This window comes from Pieris napi, chromosome 9, assembly GCF_905475465.1.
Source record: "Pieris napi chromosome 9, ilPieNapi1.2, whole genome shotgun sequence".
Classification (NCBI taxonomy): Eukaryota; Metazoa; Arthropoda; class Insecta; order Lepidoptera; family Pieridae; genus Pieris; species Pieris napi.
Genome location: NC_062242.1, coordinates 6,955,802 through 6,978,047, shown reverse-complemented (window position 1 = coordinate 6,978,047; position 22,246 = coordinate 6,955,802). Strand labels below are relative to the sequence as shown.

The following is a 22,246-nucleotide window of genomic DNA, read 5'->3' as shown; positions in this document are numbered from 1 at the left end:
AAAGTAATTATTGTTCTTTAAATAAAACAAAAAGATAGCAGTCGTCCGTGGATACGTGCAATGCGAGGAAATCGGCAAATTATCGGTTCAGAAATACCAAGCTAGAAGAGCTTTTGAAACGCTTATTATAACTCAATAAGAATTATAACGATAAACCATTATTTATATTAATGATGACGAAATGCTATATACTCAGAGACATTGCGTCTCTTTGCGTTTTTGCGAACTAGCGAACTGTGGATCGGCTCGGGGGGGGGGGGGGGGTCAGCCCTCAGAAATACGACCTCCAAATGTTCAAAAAGCGAGTCTACTCCTCCCTCAAAGGCCGGCAACGCACCCACTAAAAATGGGTGTGTATGGGCTGCGCAGACTGCCCTTTTTGGTCGTCCCCAAAGCTCGTTTGCCCCCCTATTTTATAAAAAAATAATAATAATAATTCTGTTTAATGAACCTGTGTTGCTCTATTGAGACCGCTGAAGACATACGATACTTCTGAGATTTCAACCGAATCGTTAGTCATTTGTATACGTCGTACGATATATCAATTATTACATTGACTTTGTAACGTAGATAGATGACTATAACGCTTGTTTACAAGACGATCTATTTACGACTAGACATATTATATTACATATATTAGTTTTTCTATTAATTATATAATGAAATATAAAATTCTCGTGTCGCGGTGTTTGTAGTTAAACTCCTCCGAAACGGCTTGACCGATTTTCATGAAATTTTGTGTGCATATTGGGTGTGTCTGAGAATCGGACAACATCTATTTTACATCCCCCTAAATGTTAAGGGAAGAGTCCACCCCTAAATATTTTTTTTATTTTTAGATATATTTTACTGTTTTTTTATTATAAAATATATACATGGCAAAACGACGGTTGCCGTTTCAGCTAGTAATAAAATAAATATAAGTAAAAGAATAATAACAACTTTAATCAAAGACAACAATGTAGAAAAGATAAAAAATGTTTTTATGTAGTCCTGCAAATAGAATATAGTATTACAAAAATGTATATTTAGTGAAAACTCTAAAAGTATACAGAGGCACAAAAAGAACATGGTAGAAAATAGTGAGAGACCAGAGTGAATTAAGGTAATTTAATCCACTTTTTTTTTAAATTTGCAAAAATTCTCTCTTTGATAACTGAATTTTACAACATTACAATTTTACAAATGATGGTAATCAGAAATTTGGTTGAAATGTTTCAGTAATTTGAAACTTGTACTTGACAACACATTTCTAATGAGTGCCTGTGTATTAGACGATAGTTTCCCATGACATCTATAGCATGAGGGGAAGATTTTTATTTTGTTTTTTAATAACTTAAACGGTTTTTTTACTTTAAACTTTTTTTTGTATAGGGAGCACATAGACATCCATTGTAATTGATTTAAAAAAAATAACTTAATTCCATTTTGTTTAAGTAATTATAAGTTGTAAAGAGATATTGTTTCTAATTTATTCAAATTTTCATTACCTTTTTCACTTAGATTAGTGAAGTTTAAACACCCTAAGTCGTGTTTAAAATTTAATATAAGAACATGAAATAAGACAGTTGAAATAACTCTTGGATATGGTAAATGAATCTAGAGTTGCAAATTATTCTGCATATTTAATCATTCCACAGAAAGGAAAATAATTATTTAAAATATACAAACAATAATTTAAATAACATACGTCAAAAGTTGTTTCTTTTTAATAGAAAATAAAAAGATGATCAATACAAAATATTTGTTGGTTTAAGCGAGGTAATGTTAGACATAGTTACTTTATTGGTTATTTGGTTTCATTGTTTCATGTTCAATTCATTGTAAAAAAATTCAGAAAAAATAAATTTTATTTTCAAATTGGGTTTTATTTTTACTTCCAACCATCACAAAATAACTAACAAACTGATGTACCTAAAAGAAACAATAAGATTTTGGCCGGGAATCGAATCCAGAATCTCCAGTATACCCCATAAGACGCATCTGTCTTGCGGTTTATTAAAACTAAAGCCTTAACAGATATAACACTGTGAGCTTCCCTAAACGTTTGACACGCCACGATAATCTTTGCAAACGGCGTTCTAGTTTGGCTAGATGAAATCTTCAAAGACGAAATACCTGTTAGCATAGTATTGGGCTTCTCTGGATGGGGGCATTGGAGTGGGTATCCGGCGCCCCCCTCTCATACTTGCCCCATTCATGGCACTAATTCAGGGCTGTAACAAAGAAAGATTTCATTAGTAGGAAACAAGTAAGTTACAGTACGTATTGTATGTAAAATATGATTAAAATAATTGCAACTGTCTTTAAATTAAACTGTAATTAAGAAACGTAAGGATGTAGAACGCACGCTCTAAAACAGCTAAGTAACTCAACCGGTATTCTTTTATTCTATGATAATAGGAAATATACATAAGACTAATTAGTTCAACCTAGACCGCGCGGAAGGTCACCTACGCGTTGGACTGACCAAATCAAGTCTGCCGTAGGAGACTCTCTCAATCAGTACAGCAGGATGACCACTAATAGGCAACGATGGCAAAACGTCGTGAAGCGCATCACATCTACCCCTACTACAACAACAACTTCCTAGCGATCACGACCGCTCTGTCAAGAGTGCACCAGATAGGAAGAAGAATTAGTTCAAACAAAATGTAAGTTACTGAAAATCTGTATACTGTTGCACCCCTGTCAACCAAAGAGCTCGTCTAGTGTCTTATTAGAATGCAATGAACCAAGAACCTCATTACAGAACCTTAGTCCCCACTGAATGGCTTTATATTTCTATAGTCTTGATAATTTTTAGCCTTTGTTCCTTGAAAGACTTCAAAAATAGATTTCAATGAAATATAATGTAGATAGAAGTAATTATTGTATTACTCCACTTATTTCTTATGGTATATTTGTCATAACTTTTAAATTATCTGCAAGGCTCGTGCTGCATTTGTGTAGTTGATTTCTAGTCAATTATCGTAAAAGATTCGAAGGAATAATATTGAAATTATTCGTTTTTAAAGAGCTTCTGTGAGAGAGATTTTTAAATAAATGGCTGAGTTGAGGAATTCCTCCATAATCTTAGATAAATAAAGATGAAATAGAAATTTCCTTAATAGTTATTAATTAATTTTTTGTTTAGGTACATAATTTAGGACCTATTGAGTATTTGTTATCTCTTATATATAGTATACGCAACGCTAAGTATATTTTTAAGTTAAGTTTATTTATTTATTGGTTAGCTAATAGGGGTTACGTAAATATCTTGCTTACAAAAACGTAAAAGTAATGAATAACAACTTAAAGCAGTCTTACAATATATATAAGTCTGCTATATAATATATAGCAGACTTAAAATATGAAAAAGAAAATCATGCTTTTTAAAAACAAAAAAGGAAAAAATATATGTTAATATAATAATCTTTTATGTAATCACACCTGTAAAACATATGTTTTATAAATAAGCGTTATTATCACTAATTATAGGCGTTCTGTTGAAGGGTTCATTATTCAACAGTATAATGTCCAATAAAGTTAAGTCATTATGCGTTGACACGGCTTCCGCACTAACTCTCAGTAAATTATCTGTAACTGAGTTTCTATAGACGACGAATAATTAACGCTTACTGGGGGCGAGGATGACACTCAAACCCGTACTAGGACCCGAAAATGATAATATTTTTGACGTAAATGCAATGTGCATTTTTTACAAAAAAGTCATAGTTATAGAAAGCGCAAAGATATAAAAAAATAGTTGTTACCTTATCTGTTGTCTCTTCTTACGCGAAATAACGCATCAATAATACTAACAAATTTCATCAAATGTTATCGTAATCGCTAGCAGTTTCTTACTTACATGTATAAAATATTTAAATTATGTTTTTGTTGGTCTATGCTTCAGATTGGCGTACCTACTTATTACAGTTAAAAAAATAACCCCAAAGATCGCCTGCTAACTGGAGCGGGTCACACAATTCACATAATATTTTTTTTAGATTTAAATACTTGTTGCTTTAGGCCTTTAGGGTCTCCTGATATTTATTATTTGTAAATAAATAAATATTTTTGCCTGAATTTTTTCTTTAAATATTATGATAAGACTTGTAAACCTCATAAGTGATTTATACTAGCTTGTTGTGTAGGCCTCTACACCAATCTTTATGATCCATCCAATAGAATTTGTGAAAAAACTATAATAATAAAACCTCGCTGCATGATCTTGTTCGTTTCCAAGGACATTTAACTATAGGAGAAAAAAAATGGTATCTTGTATAATAAATGGAAGGATAAAAAGTAAAAATTATTAATAAATGAAAAACACTTTCTTGTTTCAAAGATAATTTCCAGAAATAGAAAATGTTGATAGAACCTTCTATAAAGAACATCTGAGAAAACTATTCAAAAGCTCAAGTCACAGATGCAGATGCGACGCGAATCTTGATAACATCTATCTTTTCAACTGAAAAGTGACGCTTAAAGGCATATTAATATTCAAGTCAAAGAAGTATAATATTCGCGTAGTAGAAGAACTCAATCCGAATCTCAATCAGCATCCTGAACATTTTACTTATCAATTTTAGTTATCAAAAGCGGTTACCTGGGCGGGCATTAGGTACTATAAGGTAATTAAAAATAGTAATAAAAATATCGCACACGGCTCGGTATTTTGTTGGTCTTACTTTTTAGTCACTTTGCAAATAAAGGCAGTACAAAGTTAGAGATTACGATTTGGCAATCGTCTTATTAATAAAAACATTATTATTATTATATTATATATATATACACTGTTTTTAATAGACATTATACTTGTGTGGGAAAAATAATTAAGGTCCTATATATTGAGCGATATATTTTAATGTATATTTCTTTACATTGTGTTATCTATATGAATAAATGATTTTGATCCTTTGATTACATAGACATCACGCTGTAGACACAGATACGGCGGCTCATTGGTCTAGTGGTAAGTACCCCTAACTGCGAATCCATGGGTCCCAGGTTCGATCCCCGGCTGAGACAAACATCGATGTGATGAGCATTTGGTGTTGTGCTTAGGTCTTGGATGTTTAAATATGTATTTATATGTCTATCTATCTATAATGTGTATGTATATCCGTTGCCTAGTACCCATAACACAAGCTTCACCAGCTTAGCATGGGACTAGGTCAATTGTTGTGAAGTGTCCAATAAAAAAAATAAAAAAAAGATAAAAAATAGTTAAAAATACGGATTTAGTGTATATTAATAAAACAGTGGTCTGTGACCAGAAAACTCTAGAAGTTTTGTTTACAGGGACAGTGGGTGCCGAGTTAAAATACTACTTTCAAAGTAAATTAGCATTCGCGGTGTCTACTCGTACTTTTTGATGAATTCGGCAGTTTCATTTAAACTTGCCACGTAAAGCACACTCTGTTTGTTATCCGAACTTGGAGAAGTTTTACAAGTTTACAATTGCACTATCGTATTCTTACCTATAAATTATGGCTGTGATGATAAAATTATTTGTTTATTGTCTAGGTTATTTATGATATTGGTTCTACCACTTGTATACAGAGTACTTTTTTAAACATCAGAAGGTACTCATGCGCATAACAAAAATGATCTTCAGTTAGCTGAAAATAAGGCTGGCTATTTGAAAACATTTTTGGTATTACGATGTCATGATAGTATAACGAAACAGATTTTTTAATTTGCATAAAAATAGACATAGTACGTTCATTAATGAACCTAGTTGTGCAGTAGGATAATTAAATTATTTCTATACAGAAATCTGATCCAAAAGGTTGTAGCATTGTTTTTTTACATACAAAAATGATTTAATTTTACAACTTTTAGTTTCACCTTTTAATGATCCAATATCTATATTGGATCATTAAAAGGTGAAACTTTTCTGTTTTCGTAATTATTTGCTCTAGCAAATAATTACGAAAACAGAAAAATTGATTCACAAAAAAATCGTTTATTCTCAATCATCAATAATCTGAAAAAGATTTATAGATGAAACACTATGTACTACAAAGAACGGTTCGGTGGCTGTTGATACACAATTTTAATAATAAAGAGTACACATCCATACATTACATAGAGTACATTCATAAGTTACCTTGTATACGGTTACAATTAATACAGGAACAATGGGAAATGTTCGACTTATAATAATATGCATAAACACTTTGCCTTCATAGTGTCACAACATGCATAAAACTCTCACGAAATAATATAATACTAAGAAGGTTATTAATAACAAAAAAATAAATTACAAATATCAAAAAAACTAAATTTATAAAAGAAAGTATCTATTACTGAAAAGTTATTAAACAAAAAAGGTACGTCACCTAATTCAACAAAACTTTAAATACATAGAAAAACTTTATTCAAAAAATACTTGCTATTTAATCAATCGTGACGGAGTAAAAAAACGCAAATTGTATCATTAGTATGAACTTTGAAATAGAAAGCCGTGTAGACTCATTACTCATCTAGTAATGGGTGAGGTGTCAAAGGCTGTATTTCAATAGTCAAGTACCGGCTGGCGGGTAAACAAATCGCACGGTGCGGTTTTGAATTTTTTTTCGCAATTTTCAGTTTTAGCTTATTGAGTTCGTGGTGTTAATCTTCGTAAGGCTTCGTTTTGTAATTTTTAAATGAATGGAGTTTGAAAAAAGAACTCCGGTTTACACTCGCACAGCAAGTACTTTTTATTGATGAAAGTACTTAATTCAATTAAAGTAGAAATTCAGAATATTATGCGTATGCAATTATGGTGTTTGCGAACTTTTAAAGTCAGACTATTTACATTTACCATAGTGTATGACTTATCTCATACTAGCATTGCTAGGTGTTTTTCGTAACATCTGCATGATAATAAAAGTGTAATCTTTGTTACATATGATCACGGTCTATTGTTTATGAACATCACACATAATTGCACACACAAGCAAAATTCACCTTTATTCCAACAGATTACAATGTAAAAACCGTTGCTGTATTTATAATGTAAATTGTTTATCAATGCAAAACTATGCACGACCCTTAATTATTACAGGAAATGATGACAGTCTGTCTGTATTATTACGTTAATATTGGTTGTATTAAATAAATACTTGCTTATAATTTAGTAACAATTTAAACTCATAGGAAGGGTTTAATTATTTTCAACGAATTTTCTGTGTTGTCTTACAAAATATATAATATATTTATAAGTATTCATGTATGTTCTATACGTAGTACGTTTATATTTCTAAATTAGGTGGAATAACTGTTAACCATAGTTTCAATTAGATTACCTATCTACCTATTTAGCATTACTGTTAATCATATTGAAGTCTGCCTAATTAGATAAAAAAATATGAATTATAAATCTCTACTCTTTAACACTTATTGAGGTAAAGTTATAGTCGCTAAGTCCGAATGAACGCGATATATATAGATAAGAAAGAGATAATTTAACCTTTCAAACACGTATTTAAATCTTATAGTGACTGGTAAAACAGATTTTTCCATTTTCCACACAGAAAAATACTGATTGCCAATCAGATAGTTCATATAAAACTCAATATAGTCGTTAAATGAGATTTAGAAAATCGAATCTTCATCTATTCAATGGAATTGCATCTAATTCTCTGATCATCTTTTCTCTCTATATTATTGAATCGGCTAGAAAAAGATGGCCGTATCAATTGAATTGTAATTATGAAACGAAATGAATAAGATTTCGTCAAATGAGTAAATTGCTTATCGCATTGCAAAAATATCGTTATATACTCGAAGAATGCAATTTGTCGAATCTTTGGCTCGATTTGCCATAGCGATAACAAAATATATTCTAATAGTCATTTAGACAAACTAGCTTTTCATGATGGTTTTATACATTATACCTATAGTATAACATTTTTCCATTGAAGCTTCTGAAGTCAGCGTTCAACAACATAAGCAAACTCTTCAGCTTTATAGTATTAAGTTTAGATAAAAATAAAACTGTATATCATATTATTAACTTAATTGAACGCATGTTTTAATGAAGGTAGATTGAATAAAATGTGATCCTTTCAATGTCAGTGGATGGCACCACTTAAGTTTTATGAATGTCTAATTACATGTCTATGAAATAAAAATGCATAGTACTTAGCCTTTATTAAATTAATATGAATATTTTGAATATAGGAAATGTAGGTAACCATCTTATAACTTCTTCTAAGGAGGTTTTAGATTTCATCTTCAGGGCAAACTATGCTATTTTACTGAATTCTATTAAATGTGAATTTTCTTGAAGATTGATCTTATCAGATTGCATAATATGAACTTTAGATTGTAATTAACATGCATACAAACAGTTCTTCAGCAACTGTCTACGAATCCAAAAGTCTTGTTGATATTCAAAAAATCTTTGATTCCGTAAATAATTAATTATTATTGATGAACAAATACAGAAAAATAATGCAATGTCACAAACTTATTATATTACGATAGAATTGAACTACCGTTACTAATCTAGCAAATATCAATATTTCCTCAATGATAGTGTTGTAAAGATATTTAAATAATTTACTTTCATAGATGTTTGTTATGCTCAGGGTTTTATTCGCTCGCGCGCTTTAAGAGATTTAATTTTTTATTTATTTATTTTACAAGAGATCGATCGAAAGCGATAAGGCCGCCAGTTGTCCTCCTGCTCATTTAATTATGCCAATTGTAAAAAAACTAATATTAGATTTTGCTTGCTTTGCTTTGCTGTCAATTAAAAGCAATGTTAAATATGAATGAGTCAAATTTCTGAGCGTCCAAGAGTTGCCAGAATGTAAGCAAGTGTGTAAAGTGAAAAAAAATAGAAATGTTCAAGTGCTAAGCATTTATGCTATAACGAAAGCTCGTCGAAAAGCTTTATGGATTACGCATCTAATACTGCACAATTGCTAAGTACAGAACAGATATTTAGCAATGCGTTTCGAAGGTACTTCATTTTGCAAACACCCTCTATTTGTTTAGGCTGTCGATAAGCGAAACTATTATTTGCTTAAAAAATCAACACTCCCCCATGTGTAGTCAGCAAATATAACATCAATCGATAATGAATACGAAAGGATTCAATATTCATACTAATACATGTTTTTATTTTGCATTTGAAAATATCTCTACATCCATCCATAGGTAGTGTCACCAGGAGGTCTCTGATTAGATAAATGACGAAAGAATAATTTTTCAATCCGTAAAGAGTCGGAGACAAGTGTCATCTATTGACCTAAGGTAGGTCGGTCGGAAAACCAAAAATAGAAAAGTGTTGGAGGCGGCTAGCGGGTCCGCAAAGCTTAGATAAATTTAGATATCCTGAAACATTACCCTTTTTTATTATTTCACTAAATAAACATCTGCTTTCAGTTCTTAGTTTTTACGTCGGCGTTACAAAGCGGTTCAACGACACCTCTGTTATTCTTACACCTTTATGGAGTTACATTCATATAAACACACGGTTTTCTACTATTATAATAACAAATAGACACGCGTACATACGCCACAAACATTGGTATAATATTTTGACGATTTCAAAACGATTGATTTAAAAATTATTAATAATAACAATTTATATAAAAGGTTAAGTTATATTAGAAATAGAATTTGATTATAATCGATACATTGTCTGTGGTGGATAAGTTTTACGTTTGAAAGGATTTTAAAATTCGAATGCCATTATTTAAAGTAGTTTTTAACGAAACTGTAATAAAATGTTTAAAAGATATTTTATGAAAAATCTCTTTAAAACCAGAAATAAGTGTAAAAATTTTCAGTAAGGTGACCTATATAATTATTAAAGCGTTTTTACGCTACGATACGTTTTTCTTTGCGATTATTTGTCGCTTAGACAATATTATCAAACGTGATATTTCAAACATGCATTAGATTTTCCGAGGTCCTAGATCACATGGAGCTTTTGCTTACCCAGCTACAATTCGTTTTGCATGTAGTTAAATCTGTGTGTGTCGTGTAGACGCCGTCAAGCACGCACTTCAAAGTATTATCATAATTTTGTATGTACCAATGTGATTTCGTGATTTATATATAAGCTGCTACTACGAAATCACGAACGCCACATTGTAAGCTATTTGATTAGAATTTAAAGATCATTTTATAAAACTTAATAATTAACAGAATTTGGTATATATTATAGAACCTATAGAAATTGTTATTTTGTTAAGCTTTAAAAATTCTGATCAAACATCCATAACTTCAAGACTTTTTTTTCAATCTACATTGAATAGTTATTATTTTAATGTCGTGACAGCCCTAACCCTGTTTACATACCATTCGATTGATGCAGTTGGAATGAAATCCAAATGATATACAGATGCGGAATCAAAGACGACTGTAGATAAACGTTTCGTTTGATACGTTACACGTTGCCGAGACCTACGTGAGTTCTAAGGATTACAATTACAATGTCTACAGAACAGCAGATATTGTGTTTTCAATCCCAGGGTTGGATTTAAAGGTCTGGAGACCTAGGGGCAACAAAGGCGTGGAAGCCCCAAATAATTTTTTTCAGTCGAGTTTTTCAACCAATAATTTACTGCGAAACCAAGTACATTATTTTAGTACATAAGAAACAGAGAAAAATATATCAAAAGAACAGTGGTTCAGATACTATTGTGTATCAGTCTCTTTTGTGGAAGCCCCGAGGCTGAAGCCCCGGTTGCCCTCCGTTAAATCTTGCCCTAATAGACATAGTACATATGCTATATAATTTATAATCTATGAACTATATGGCTTATACCGAAAGATTAGCTTTTAGTACGTTATCTAATTTATATTTTGTTAATATTTTTATTTTTTTTAGTTTGCTAATTATATAATTTTTTAGTGTTACTTGTAATTTTATTTTTGTTGGTTTGGTTATGCACTTCTTGCACGTTACCCTTAGTATTCCTGTTTTTTAGTTATTTTCTTTACTATGGTTTCCTGGAAGAGATCGCTACATAGATAATTTATGTTACTTGTTTCTATTTGCAATGGAATTTACATAATTAAAAAAAATTAAATATAGTCGCTATTTTTTATTGATAAAGCTTTACTATATATACGTATTCGATTTTCAATTGTTTTATAACCGAAAATGTAGTGTAGTGTGGTGGTTATATAGATGAATGCCAACGGCTTGTTGCAAAGGTTGGATGGTGTTAAGCACGACCTACTAGAGATGGGAGTCACCAATTGCAAGCAAAAAGCACAGAATATGACCGGAAGGTTCTTACTCTACCAGGCCAAGGCCCGAGGCTATGGCGCTTTGATGATGACGACAAGAGAGCGTGACTTGCTAGGATTATTTAAAACTTTTTCAAAATATGAAAAGCATATTTGACTAAAAGCTTTACCGAAAACTTTCTCAACTTTGCTAATTATAATTTTAATTTGAAAAACAGAAAGGATTTTTCTTTAGCATTTATTTGCTAGTCGATGTAATAGCTCTCCGGAACGTCAATAAACGTGCTGTTAATCTGCTTAAAAAACTCAAAAGTTTTATTGAATTTAAACTCAACTGAATGCCCTGAATTTAAGGTTGAAATTCGTTTATGGTTTGCGTTTTTTAATAGCTACAAAGCTTACAAGCATACTGCGCTCTATAATTATTAGCAGCACTCAGGGCTGGTGCATTTATAAAGAATACAGAAACTACAATATACGTACCTACAAATCCGTTGTCAGAAAAAAACTTATTTAAAGAAAACACTTTTTTACCGGATTGAAGTTATGTATTATAATAAATTTACTATTATTTTACATAATTTTAAATTTTTCCGACGTTTCGCGTGCATTACAGCGTGCGTGGTCACGGTGACCTTAAATGTGTAAAAGTTATGTCAATAAAAGACAATACTAAAAAACTTATTGTTAGATGCTATCAATAGCAAAATAGATCTCTTTCTTCGTAAACGTACTATAATAAAGTGACAAATGAGTGAATTAATTGAAGCTTAAGGTGGACTTTGGGTCCTTCAAGAGTGTACAAATTCTTAATAGCTCGGCTTGCCAGCTTTCTAACAATGTGTGTGTCCATGGTATCGCTTAACATCAGGTGAGCGTTCTACCCCTATGTTACATACAAAAAAAGTATATGAATTAGAAAAATAAGATTTATTAAGCAATGAACATTATCTTACTGTAAATAGGTATTGTCTTTACAAATTCTTAGTTTTAGGTATAAATTATGTTTATTAATATTGTTTAATTTTTAGAGTTTCTGAATGTACGCCAGCTTTTAAGTTGTCACCAATGAAGGTGAGTTGTGTTAATCGCAATTAAAGCATTTATTTACTGGTACTTAATAAGACTAGATATCACAGAACACAATCAATCCCTCAGATCGACTTTTATAACAGCTAAGTTTTTTAAGATTTCATGACAGGCCCTAGTCTCGGCAGTATTCCGTTTAGATTTGAATTGAGCTTTATCAAGAGCGTATCGGCACATAAAATACTACACATCACCATTTTAATTGACAAGTGACAACCCTACTCGTTGACGGGTAGCAAATTAATTGAGTTGTACATTTTTTTCGCATGTGCTAATAACTAGGAATACGTCGTAGTTTTGATTGATATAACGAACCGTGCTTATTAAAATGACAAGTAGTCTAGTATTTGTTTTATATGGACTTATAAAGCTATTTATCAAGCGTAATTGTCGCTGGCATCCCGAAGTTAATTGGAAAAGTATCAGATTTCGGAGCTAGTAGGTATCATAATATCTAAATCACTCCGATATCAATTTTAAATCATTTATATATTATATATATAAATGATTTAAAATTGATATTATGCCGCCTTATTCATTCAAACTAAATCTGTCCAATTTCATAGGTATATTATTATTGTCTCTTTCATGACATGATATCATGACGTACAAACTATTTGGGGGGAAAGAGATAGGAGTACTTTTGTTAAAATAGTGCAGCACTGGCAGTTTCATGAATCAGGGCGCATATAACTTTAAATATTTTTGCGTATATTAGTATAAGAAGGGATAAAATTAGAAAGAGACAAGCAAGTAGAATGAACCAGCGTGGCCCATCATTCCATTCACCAAAGACTATTTCATTTAGTGGAAGAAAATATCTTTATGAATGATATACAGTGTTTTGTTAGAAGTCCTTTACAAATTTGGTTCAAGATATATGTCGTCCTTTATACTTATCTTACATTGTTTGATACGCAGCATAATATCATACCTTCGTTTTTGATAAATTTTGCTTAACATGTATAATTCAAAGTATCTGTTATACTTACCTGTATCCTACTAATACATTAAATGAATATTAATTATTAATATTAATGTGTGTAACGTTTTAACTTACATAGTTATAATAATTATAAATGGATAATATAAAACTAAAATAAATTAAGAAGTTTGTTTCCTTTAATGCTGGCAGCATTTGAGGAAGCTCGCTGTATAGCGATACTTATTCGTTGAGCGAATGAAGCAACAGCCTTGCGATTCTGTAACTCACTTTTCGAAATCACACAGCGGTTTCCGCAGCGGCGGTCGCGCTCAAATCAGTTGTGAAGCAGACATTTTATGATTTGGCATTCTGCAAGCTCCCTCCTTATCAGAACCGCTGTGTGAGTTCGAAAAGTGAGTTACAGAATCGCAAGGCAGCTCTGAGGTCACGGCTACTACCAGGCGCCAACTTAAATCTTTAATAAGCGCCTGTGCACTTGAACCAATGCATAATAATATTAATAATTTAACATGAGCATATTAATGTCTAGCACATAAACAATAAAAATATTAAACCGAACACGCGAACACTTACAACACTTTAAAAAATAAAATTTTCACTCGGCCGCTTTTGAGCTGGTTTTAACAAATTTAACCCTCGAATGCGCACACAATAGCTTGCGAATGTACTTCGCTACGTAAACGGTTTCAACAAGAGTCCTGACCCTTAATGTAATTACAATTTTCATTTTTACATAAAATTTTAAACGTGAAATTTATTTAATAGTTTTATCGGGGCTTATGTCAACAAAATACAAAATTGTATTGATGTGTCTCCGAGGTATGAACTTAAAAAATATACGGTGAGAATAGATTTTTACCGTGTTTAATTTATTGTTTTCTTTAAGTAGTGTAAACAAATAATAATTCTATTAAAATTGAGAAAAAAGGAAATAGATTTGCGTTATGCCTGATGATAATCACTAAAATATGTTCTCCGGGATGCTAACCCAATATGGCCGAACTTCAATTAATATGGTAAAAGCCACCTAATATTCTTCAGTAAATATTAGTATTATCAGAGATGTACCAGGACTCTCTCATTAAAGGTTGATACGAGTAACTTGATACTCAATAATATAATTAAGTAATGCGTAGGCAATCGTTAGTAATACTTTTTTGTACTTCATTTATTTTATATACATATTTCATATATTAATTATACTTAATACTTGTCTTATTAACAAAGACATGTCAATAAAAAAGTATGTAATAATAAAGTTTCATTAACACATAATAAGAATTCAAATTTCAAATGTTTGAGAATGTTTCTCGGACAACAAAAGCAAAAATTCAATTTACATTTAAAATCAACCCTTAAGCTCTTTCAAGCTTCTAAATTAACAATCGGGGCCAAATAACCTATAAAAAATTCAATATATTGATTGAACGCAATTTTGGGCCATTGTTTAGTTAGAGGGGTACTTTTTTACAAGTGTGGCGACGACGGCTTACGTCAGTATTTGACGGGTTAGCGTGTGCTAAAGATACGTTCATATTGGATTTGCATTCATTATAAATTAATTAATAAGTATTAAAATTGATTATATTACTTATGGAATTGCGTGTAATTTTTTATCTAATTTTTATAATGAAAGACCTATGGTTACATTTCTACACCAAAAATACTTGAGTTTTATTGTATATTCCACTAATATTATAAACGCGAAAGTTGGATGGATGTTTGTTACACGTAAAAACTGCTGAATGGATTTTAATGAAACTTTACAATAATATAGCTAATACATCAGAAAAACATATAGGCTACAATTTATAAAGATATTGTGTGAATTGTCCAAATTGTCAAGAGGGTACGAAAAAATCTACCATTTGCGAGCTATTCTGGCGTGCGCTGCCAAAACCGCTAGAGTTACATATCTAATGTATGATGGAAATGTTTATCTTAAATAGTCAATATCTTTAGTAGTTTTTCTACGCACGCTAATATAAGCTACTTGGAATACTAATCCTGTGCAGACGAAGTCGCGGGCACCAGCTAAACACTATTTGAATTAATCATTCATGGTCACAATTTTAAATAAGTTTTTATCTACATTATGACTACAAACTATGTTTATATTATAATATATGTGTATAACATATCAGTTACAAACGAATAAGCTGTTTAATTAGTGTGAGCAATGAATACGCATTCATTCGTTTTTCAAAAATTTGAAACGTGAATTCTAAATAAATAGTAAAACCTTTTTACAGACGCGTTCAAAAAAGTTTCATTTGACGCAAACGTTTGCGTTCCGTTTTCAAGCTGTCGCGCGGGAAAATTCCACAGTGTAAACACTGCGCGGGCATTGTTGAGACGATTCAATGGGCTCCATTGTGGACGTGTAAAGGAATCAATGACAGACGAAACACCGTTTGCTGACGTAGAAATGACAGATTTGACTTTTTTGACAAGGTACGTTTGCGTTGTGTATTCTTTCCCTATAGAAAACATTCTACGGTATTGGGTAACTAACATCTAGAAATAGAGATGGTAAACGAGATATGACTCTTTTTATACCTCAATTTTCTGGCATTAATATTTTCTAATTTCCATAGTTATGTACACATTTCCTTAAAAACTTTGTTAGATAAGCACAGCTATTTAATAGTATTAAAATAACAGAACTTCTATACTGATAATAGATTAATTATTGAATAGGGGTTAAAAATTATGATTTTAAAAAGCAATTAAAATTAATCTCATCAAAAATACTGTAAGTTGACCACCTATTTCTATTTTAAGTAACTTAAGAAGGACCACATACGTTTTACGACCAAACTATTTTACAGCGTTAAGTAACAGCTTTCCTGCAAACTAATTCGTTCTAGGCAATTCGTTTCGCTCCCGATGTAGTCTGGGAGTCATAGACCTTAAAATACCTAGATAAGACCAATATATTTTGATGTCAAAGATATCATTGTATTTATAAAACAAACTAACTAATTTAAAGACACTTATTTAATGGATATTAGCGGGAATATTAAGACTGACCAAAATCAACATATAATTTATTCGGCGTATATTTTACTAACGTACACTAAAAGAAGAATAATGTAATTAAACCCTCCGTCACTCTTTTAAATCGGAAAGGTTTAGTTTTTTTACAAAAAATATTTAAATACCCGCAATCATCACATTTTATGACGGTATTTACATCCACTTAAAAAGATTTATTTAATAATTGTTATATTATAATATTTTTATATTTGATATGTTTTATTCTTCTGAAATAAAGAATAAATATAACCTTCTTTAGATACATATAAGCATATTCTTTTCTTTCATTTACTACATGCCGCGCACTTGAACTGAATACTGAATATCGGTAAATAATTAAAATTTAAAAAAAAATATACATATTTACCGCATTAGGCAATACTATCGACTCTACATATCGTATAACTCTGTGAAAGACGGTACGCATTTTTAACTTCAGAGAAACATGCAACTATATGACTCGAAAAATTAAATAAATGCTACGTAGTATATATAAAGCCAATAAGTTAGGTTTCATATCATTCGTATCAAGGCAAACCCGTTGCAGACGCTAGTCAATTGTCTGATCCTCGTTTTTTAGAACCAAATTATTACCAATTAGCTTTAGAAGGCATTGTCGCGTGACAAAATTAATTTTGTTTGTAATTAACTCGGAATTTTTAATTCATTCAGAGGAACAAAGTCCTATTTTACGTTTTAACTTAGTTGATACAGATAATCTCAGTATATTTTAACGTAGATAAAAAATCTAATACATAGTCTAATATAGATTTTGACATATAAAATAAATAATTGTACGAAATTTTATGACGAAATAATTGTCTAACATTATCTTAGCGTATGTAAGTTAGATTAGAAGTAATACAACAATCTTTTTTTTTTAATAAATATTATAACCACAAATTATAACTTTCGTTTCTAGCTCTTATATTTCACGTGATGTAAATAATCCCGATAATTTATTTGGCAAATCAAAAATATATTTTTTGTTTCGCCGTTATATTTTTATCTTCATATTTATGTAATCTATTTCTTAGCTTATATTTAAATCAATATTTTCTTGTTAATATTATAAAATTGAAATTTACCTGTTAATATAATATACCTGATTTTTCTATCAAAATCCTGTACTTATGTTTGTTTTTTGTCTGTGCCTCTCATGAAATAAGTTTATCTTTTCTTTTTACGTAGGGTGCTTTGATGAGACAATTTGATGCATGGGTAATTATAAATACCTTATGTTTTACATTTTGTTATATATCCTTAATATTAGTTTTATATTTATTTGACAATGACACTTCTAAAGAAAATATCAGATAAACGGTTTAAAAAAGCGTTGACTTTTATATATTGAAAATAAATAATTGTTATAACAAAACAAGCAAAAAAATATTTTTCAATTAGGTACCTATTAAATCTTCGATTTAACTTTTTACTAGTTATATCTACTTTTAACTACTTTTATTTGTTGATTTTAGTGTATTTAATAATCCAATAATATATTCCTAACATGAGCTGCATACAAACAATAAAATAGATTTAAAATGTCCTTATTTTTAACATCAAAAAACTGCATGTTCGGTAGAAAAAGGATTGAACCTTGGACTTTCGTATAAAGTATAGAGTATAGACTATAGACAAAACCTTCAATTCCTGCTATATACTACAGTATGTACAAAAGTTGACACCCACTTCACTCAAAACGGAGAATATTTTTCCAAGACGACCTCTTCCAACGCTTAGGGATCTAAGTGGCCGAATAACATCAAAGGCTACATAATATTTAATTTATGAGTCCTGTAAACACAAACCACGCATTTACTAGAAATTTAAAACTTCGCACTATTGCAATTTAACGTTAAATGCACAAAACATTTGTTTTTTCTACGAATTTAAATCAAAGTAACAAAAAATAATACATATCTGTTTTATTTTTATCCTTTCGGTGTGATATGTCATTTCTTGAAATATGTTTTAGTTATTTTCTTGATACATACTGATAATTATTATTGTAGATTAATTGAATTCAAAAATACTACCTGATTTTACTGTCATTTTTTATCGTATGTTTTTGTCGAAATGTTTACATTATACAAAACAATGTACATGAAAAAAATAACAATGTGTTAAAGTGTTAGATCTATAGTTACAATTACAGATTGATGGGAATATATAGTTAGGTCTATGTTTTAGAAGATATGTACCTACTGTACTACGCAACCAACGAATGTCATTGTGAATGAAGACTTTCTTTTAGGTCTGGACCTCAGATTTCTGTATCTGTTTCGTCATCATTTTCTTTTTCTTAATAGGCAAGAAATGAGCCTTCTGTTGCTGACACTCGCCGTCTTTAAGATCTAAGGTTGCGGATTCCCTCACGATGTTTACCTTCTACTAGCGTGAAATGCACATATAGAATGAAAAGCCCATCGGGGCACAGCCGGGGTTCGAAGGGACGAGAGTCTCACGATCAAGGCCAACACTGCCCATACATCTACATTGTATATACTATTGCAATATATACTTAAGATATAGCGGAACAGTAACTAACCCGAATTGCAAACATATTTTTGTTTTGGAGCGGCCATTTATTGAGGAATATGTACTGAATTCATTTGTAAAGCCGCGGGGAAAATCTAGTGAAATGTATATTTGATAACTGAACACCCCCGCATTTGGAGATTCAAGGTCAACAATTTTCACTGGTGTATTAAGAGAGGGTAATGAATATTTTGTCTATGGATTTTTCTAACGAGCATTGTTTATCATAGAGTAATATCGTTACAGAGACGTCTAATTTTTTTTTGATATAGTTAATTAAGTGTGGTCACTAAAAGAACGAAGACAATGCTTTCTTTGTCCTAATATTTTTTCGACTATTATACCATCTGTAAAGACCTCTAATAAGAATATAGACTAAAATGTATCAGTAATAACCAGGCGTTGTTAGTGTGACAAAGAAATAAATGGACTTGCATTTCTATTTATGTTATATAATAATTAATAAAATATAATTTTGATTCTTGTTCGTCTAGTCCCGTATCTCGTCCATAACGCACACGGGTTTACTTTAAAGCAATAACTATCAGCCCAAATTAATTATAATTTAGCTGAGAATAGAATTCAGAACCTCCGTAACATACGTTCGTTAACCATTTCTAATAAATTTAATAAAAAACAAATACAATACAAAATTTAAATATTTTTAGAACATGCAGTGCAAAATTTTCAATAATAAGTTCCCAGGCATCTGACAGCCTGGAGTTATTAACTTTCACACAATTAAAAAAAATACCTACCCAGACTATTCACCTTAGACGATTATCGCTAAAAGCGTAATTAATTAACTATAGGACAGCCCTTCAAAAACCTTAATATTTCTATTTGTATTAGATGTAAATTATTTTATTTAAAGGTTTATTGGCATAATCATTTTAATTAATTGTATTCAAAACTGTTACGTACAGTTAATTATTAATCGAAACTACTATCACTATTACTAAGACCACAACGTACCTATTATAAAATAGATAACACACATGCTATACCCATGTCGTAAACAAAATATTGAACATAATATTACCTTAGCACCTTTTACCGTAGTTATGTGTAAGTCACTAACAGATTTCTACTTAGTAGTAATAGTTTGAAGCATTGTTTACAAAAAATTTAGTTGGTAAACTTAATATTACACTTTAATATCCAAAGGCAAGTTTTCATTTCAATGTTTTTGTGAATTTAATAATGCATTTGGTCTGTACTATCCCTCTCCGTCACTTGCACTCACCCCACATTTAACTGACTCTAATACACACAAGTTGGGGGATTGATTTTTGTATCGCTATTTAAATTTAAACATTACATTGGAGCTTTGGACAAATAATTGATGAATTTTGTATTAGCTGGTTGAAAATTATACGAATGACAATGTTAAGAGAGCGTTTACTAATTCTTAAACGTTATGTAAAATTATAATGACATGATTATATTTTGTTATTATATAAAACTTGATAGGATGGCGTAGTCTTGCTCTTTCGTGAATTTTGTAAACGTTGCTGACATTCATAAGCATGCTCTAAGAAGCATCTAAATTGACTAAACGTATTTTGATTTTGATTTTGATTTGATTTTGATAATGTAATTTTTTTTTTTTTGCCTTAAGGAATTTTAAAATTTTAACTTACGTTTGCTTTTGTTTATAGATTAAGAAAACGATCAGATTTTATATTAGTTTACTTACGTAATACATTAAATTATTGTTTGAATAACAATGTTTGATTCCATCTTTCTGGCACTTATAAATATTTTAGTAATTTTCTTTCTCTTTACAATTTTCTTATAAATACGACAATTACCACAAGAAATGCAATAAGACGTTGTCATGTACGTTTTAAACAGAAAAATATCGTCATTGTAAATCTAAACCATTTTCGAATCCAAAAATATAAAAAAAAAAAAAATTTACCTTATATTTGCCTCAGCGAAGCACTGTCATACAACACAAATCAATTAATACGTTTAATAGTCATTGTAAAATATAGCGCGAAAACATCGAATCACGTAAACACAAACAAAAGTTCGGATGCACGTCTGCCCTGAACGAAAAGCGCGCGAACTCTGAACTGAATACTGAGTCAGTATTACTGACTGGGAACTTTGAATTCTAAGCTACAAAACTAAATGGACCAGTTCTTCCACACATACTGTAATACAGTAGATTTACTGCATATGTACTAAATTGAGCTTTTTAGGTTCTTTTTGTCACAGACCCGCTGCTTCTCGATGTATTTCAGTACCAATTCAACTTAGGATCCTACAACAAAACCGTACCATATCATAATAGGCCTGCAACGCACTTGCGAGCTATTAGACAGTGTCCATGGGCGGTATCATTTAATCTATAGAAAAATCAAAAAACTGTAAAATAGATTGCTTTTGTTATTATTCTTAGATCAATACTAAATTTTAATTCGTTTTAAATTTTAACTCCTCACGAATTTATGTAATATTCGAGTTCTAACACAACACAATAAATGAAATATACCATTGTTTTGTTGCCTACAATTCTTCTTCGCTTAAAGAGCTGTTTAAATTTTATAATGTAAGAATGTCGAATGGCGTGCGTGCGTTTTTCACTTTTTAAAAGCAAACAAACTGAACTGGTTAATTTAAATAATTAACACGAATATTGAATTCATGTGTTACTTAAATTGTACTGTACTACTGTGGCACTTAAATTGCCCATTATATAATTTAAAATGTAGAATGCAAATTTTTCAATTTGATATAATTAATTAAAAGTGAAAAGACGTGACTGTCTCATACACAGTATGGCAAAATACAGCAGAGATCTATGTATTTATCAATCTATACCCAAACCGTTTTTTCCGAAGGTTACGTAGAGACACAAAAATAAAACAATGATAGGGACAATTACGGGCCATTGTCTCCTAAACAACTGTTTGTCCTAGGCGCGACAGACAGCCCCATGTGCATGTGTTTCAGCGCAGAGAAATCAGTCACCCACGTAGTCTTGAAATGCGAGGCTGTGGCTAAACAACGTGCAGAAATCCTCAGAACAGTGAGGTCGCTCCGTGAAGCCTGCGATATGCCCAGGAGACTTCTGTGCTTCTGGAAGGAGCTAGGCTGGCTTAATTAACCAGGACTTTACACCGGACCGATTATGAGTGTAAGTGCGGAAACTGAGTCCTGCAAACCATACCAAGCTCTGCTCCGTCCAGGGTAAAGACAAGGGCAACAAAGTAATCTTAGGAAATATGATTTTATTGTTATATTAACATGGATAATGAAACGTGGTCACTATTTCTATGTTACTTAATTACAACTTAAGAGTTCTTAAAAACTTTAATATGATGAAATAGTATATGAAATAATATACTGTCACAATAGGACCCTGATAACATACAATTAAAAACACCCAACAACCCTCCAGCTTCATGATCTTTTTTCTTAATAGGTTTTAAG

General features: G+C 30.9%; 1 protein-coding gene across 1 annotated transcript in view; it reads right to left on the bottom strand.

The window, feature by feature from the left end:
• The window catches only part of LOC125052332 (kinesin-like protein CG14535), a 255,440-nt gene extending 234,577 nt beyond the window's left edge, over nucleotides 1-20,863 (bottom strand). Inside the window, exons 1-2 of the mRNA XM_047653106.1 lie at nucleotides 20,727-20,863; nucleotides 2,119-2,216 (exon numbers count right to left, since the gene is read on the bottom strand). Coding sequence (XP_047509062.1) covers nucleotides 2,119-2,201 — 83 coding nt within the window. The 5' untranslated portion in view covers nucleotides 2,202-2,216; nucleotides 20,727-20,863. The remainder of the gene's footprint in view (nucleotides 1-2,118; nucleotides 2,217-20,726) is intronic.
• Nucleotides 20,864-22,246: the final 1,383 nt, after the last annotated feature.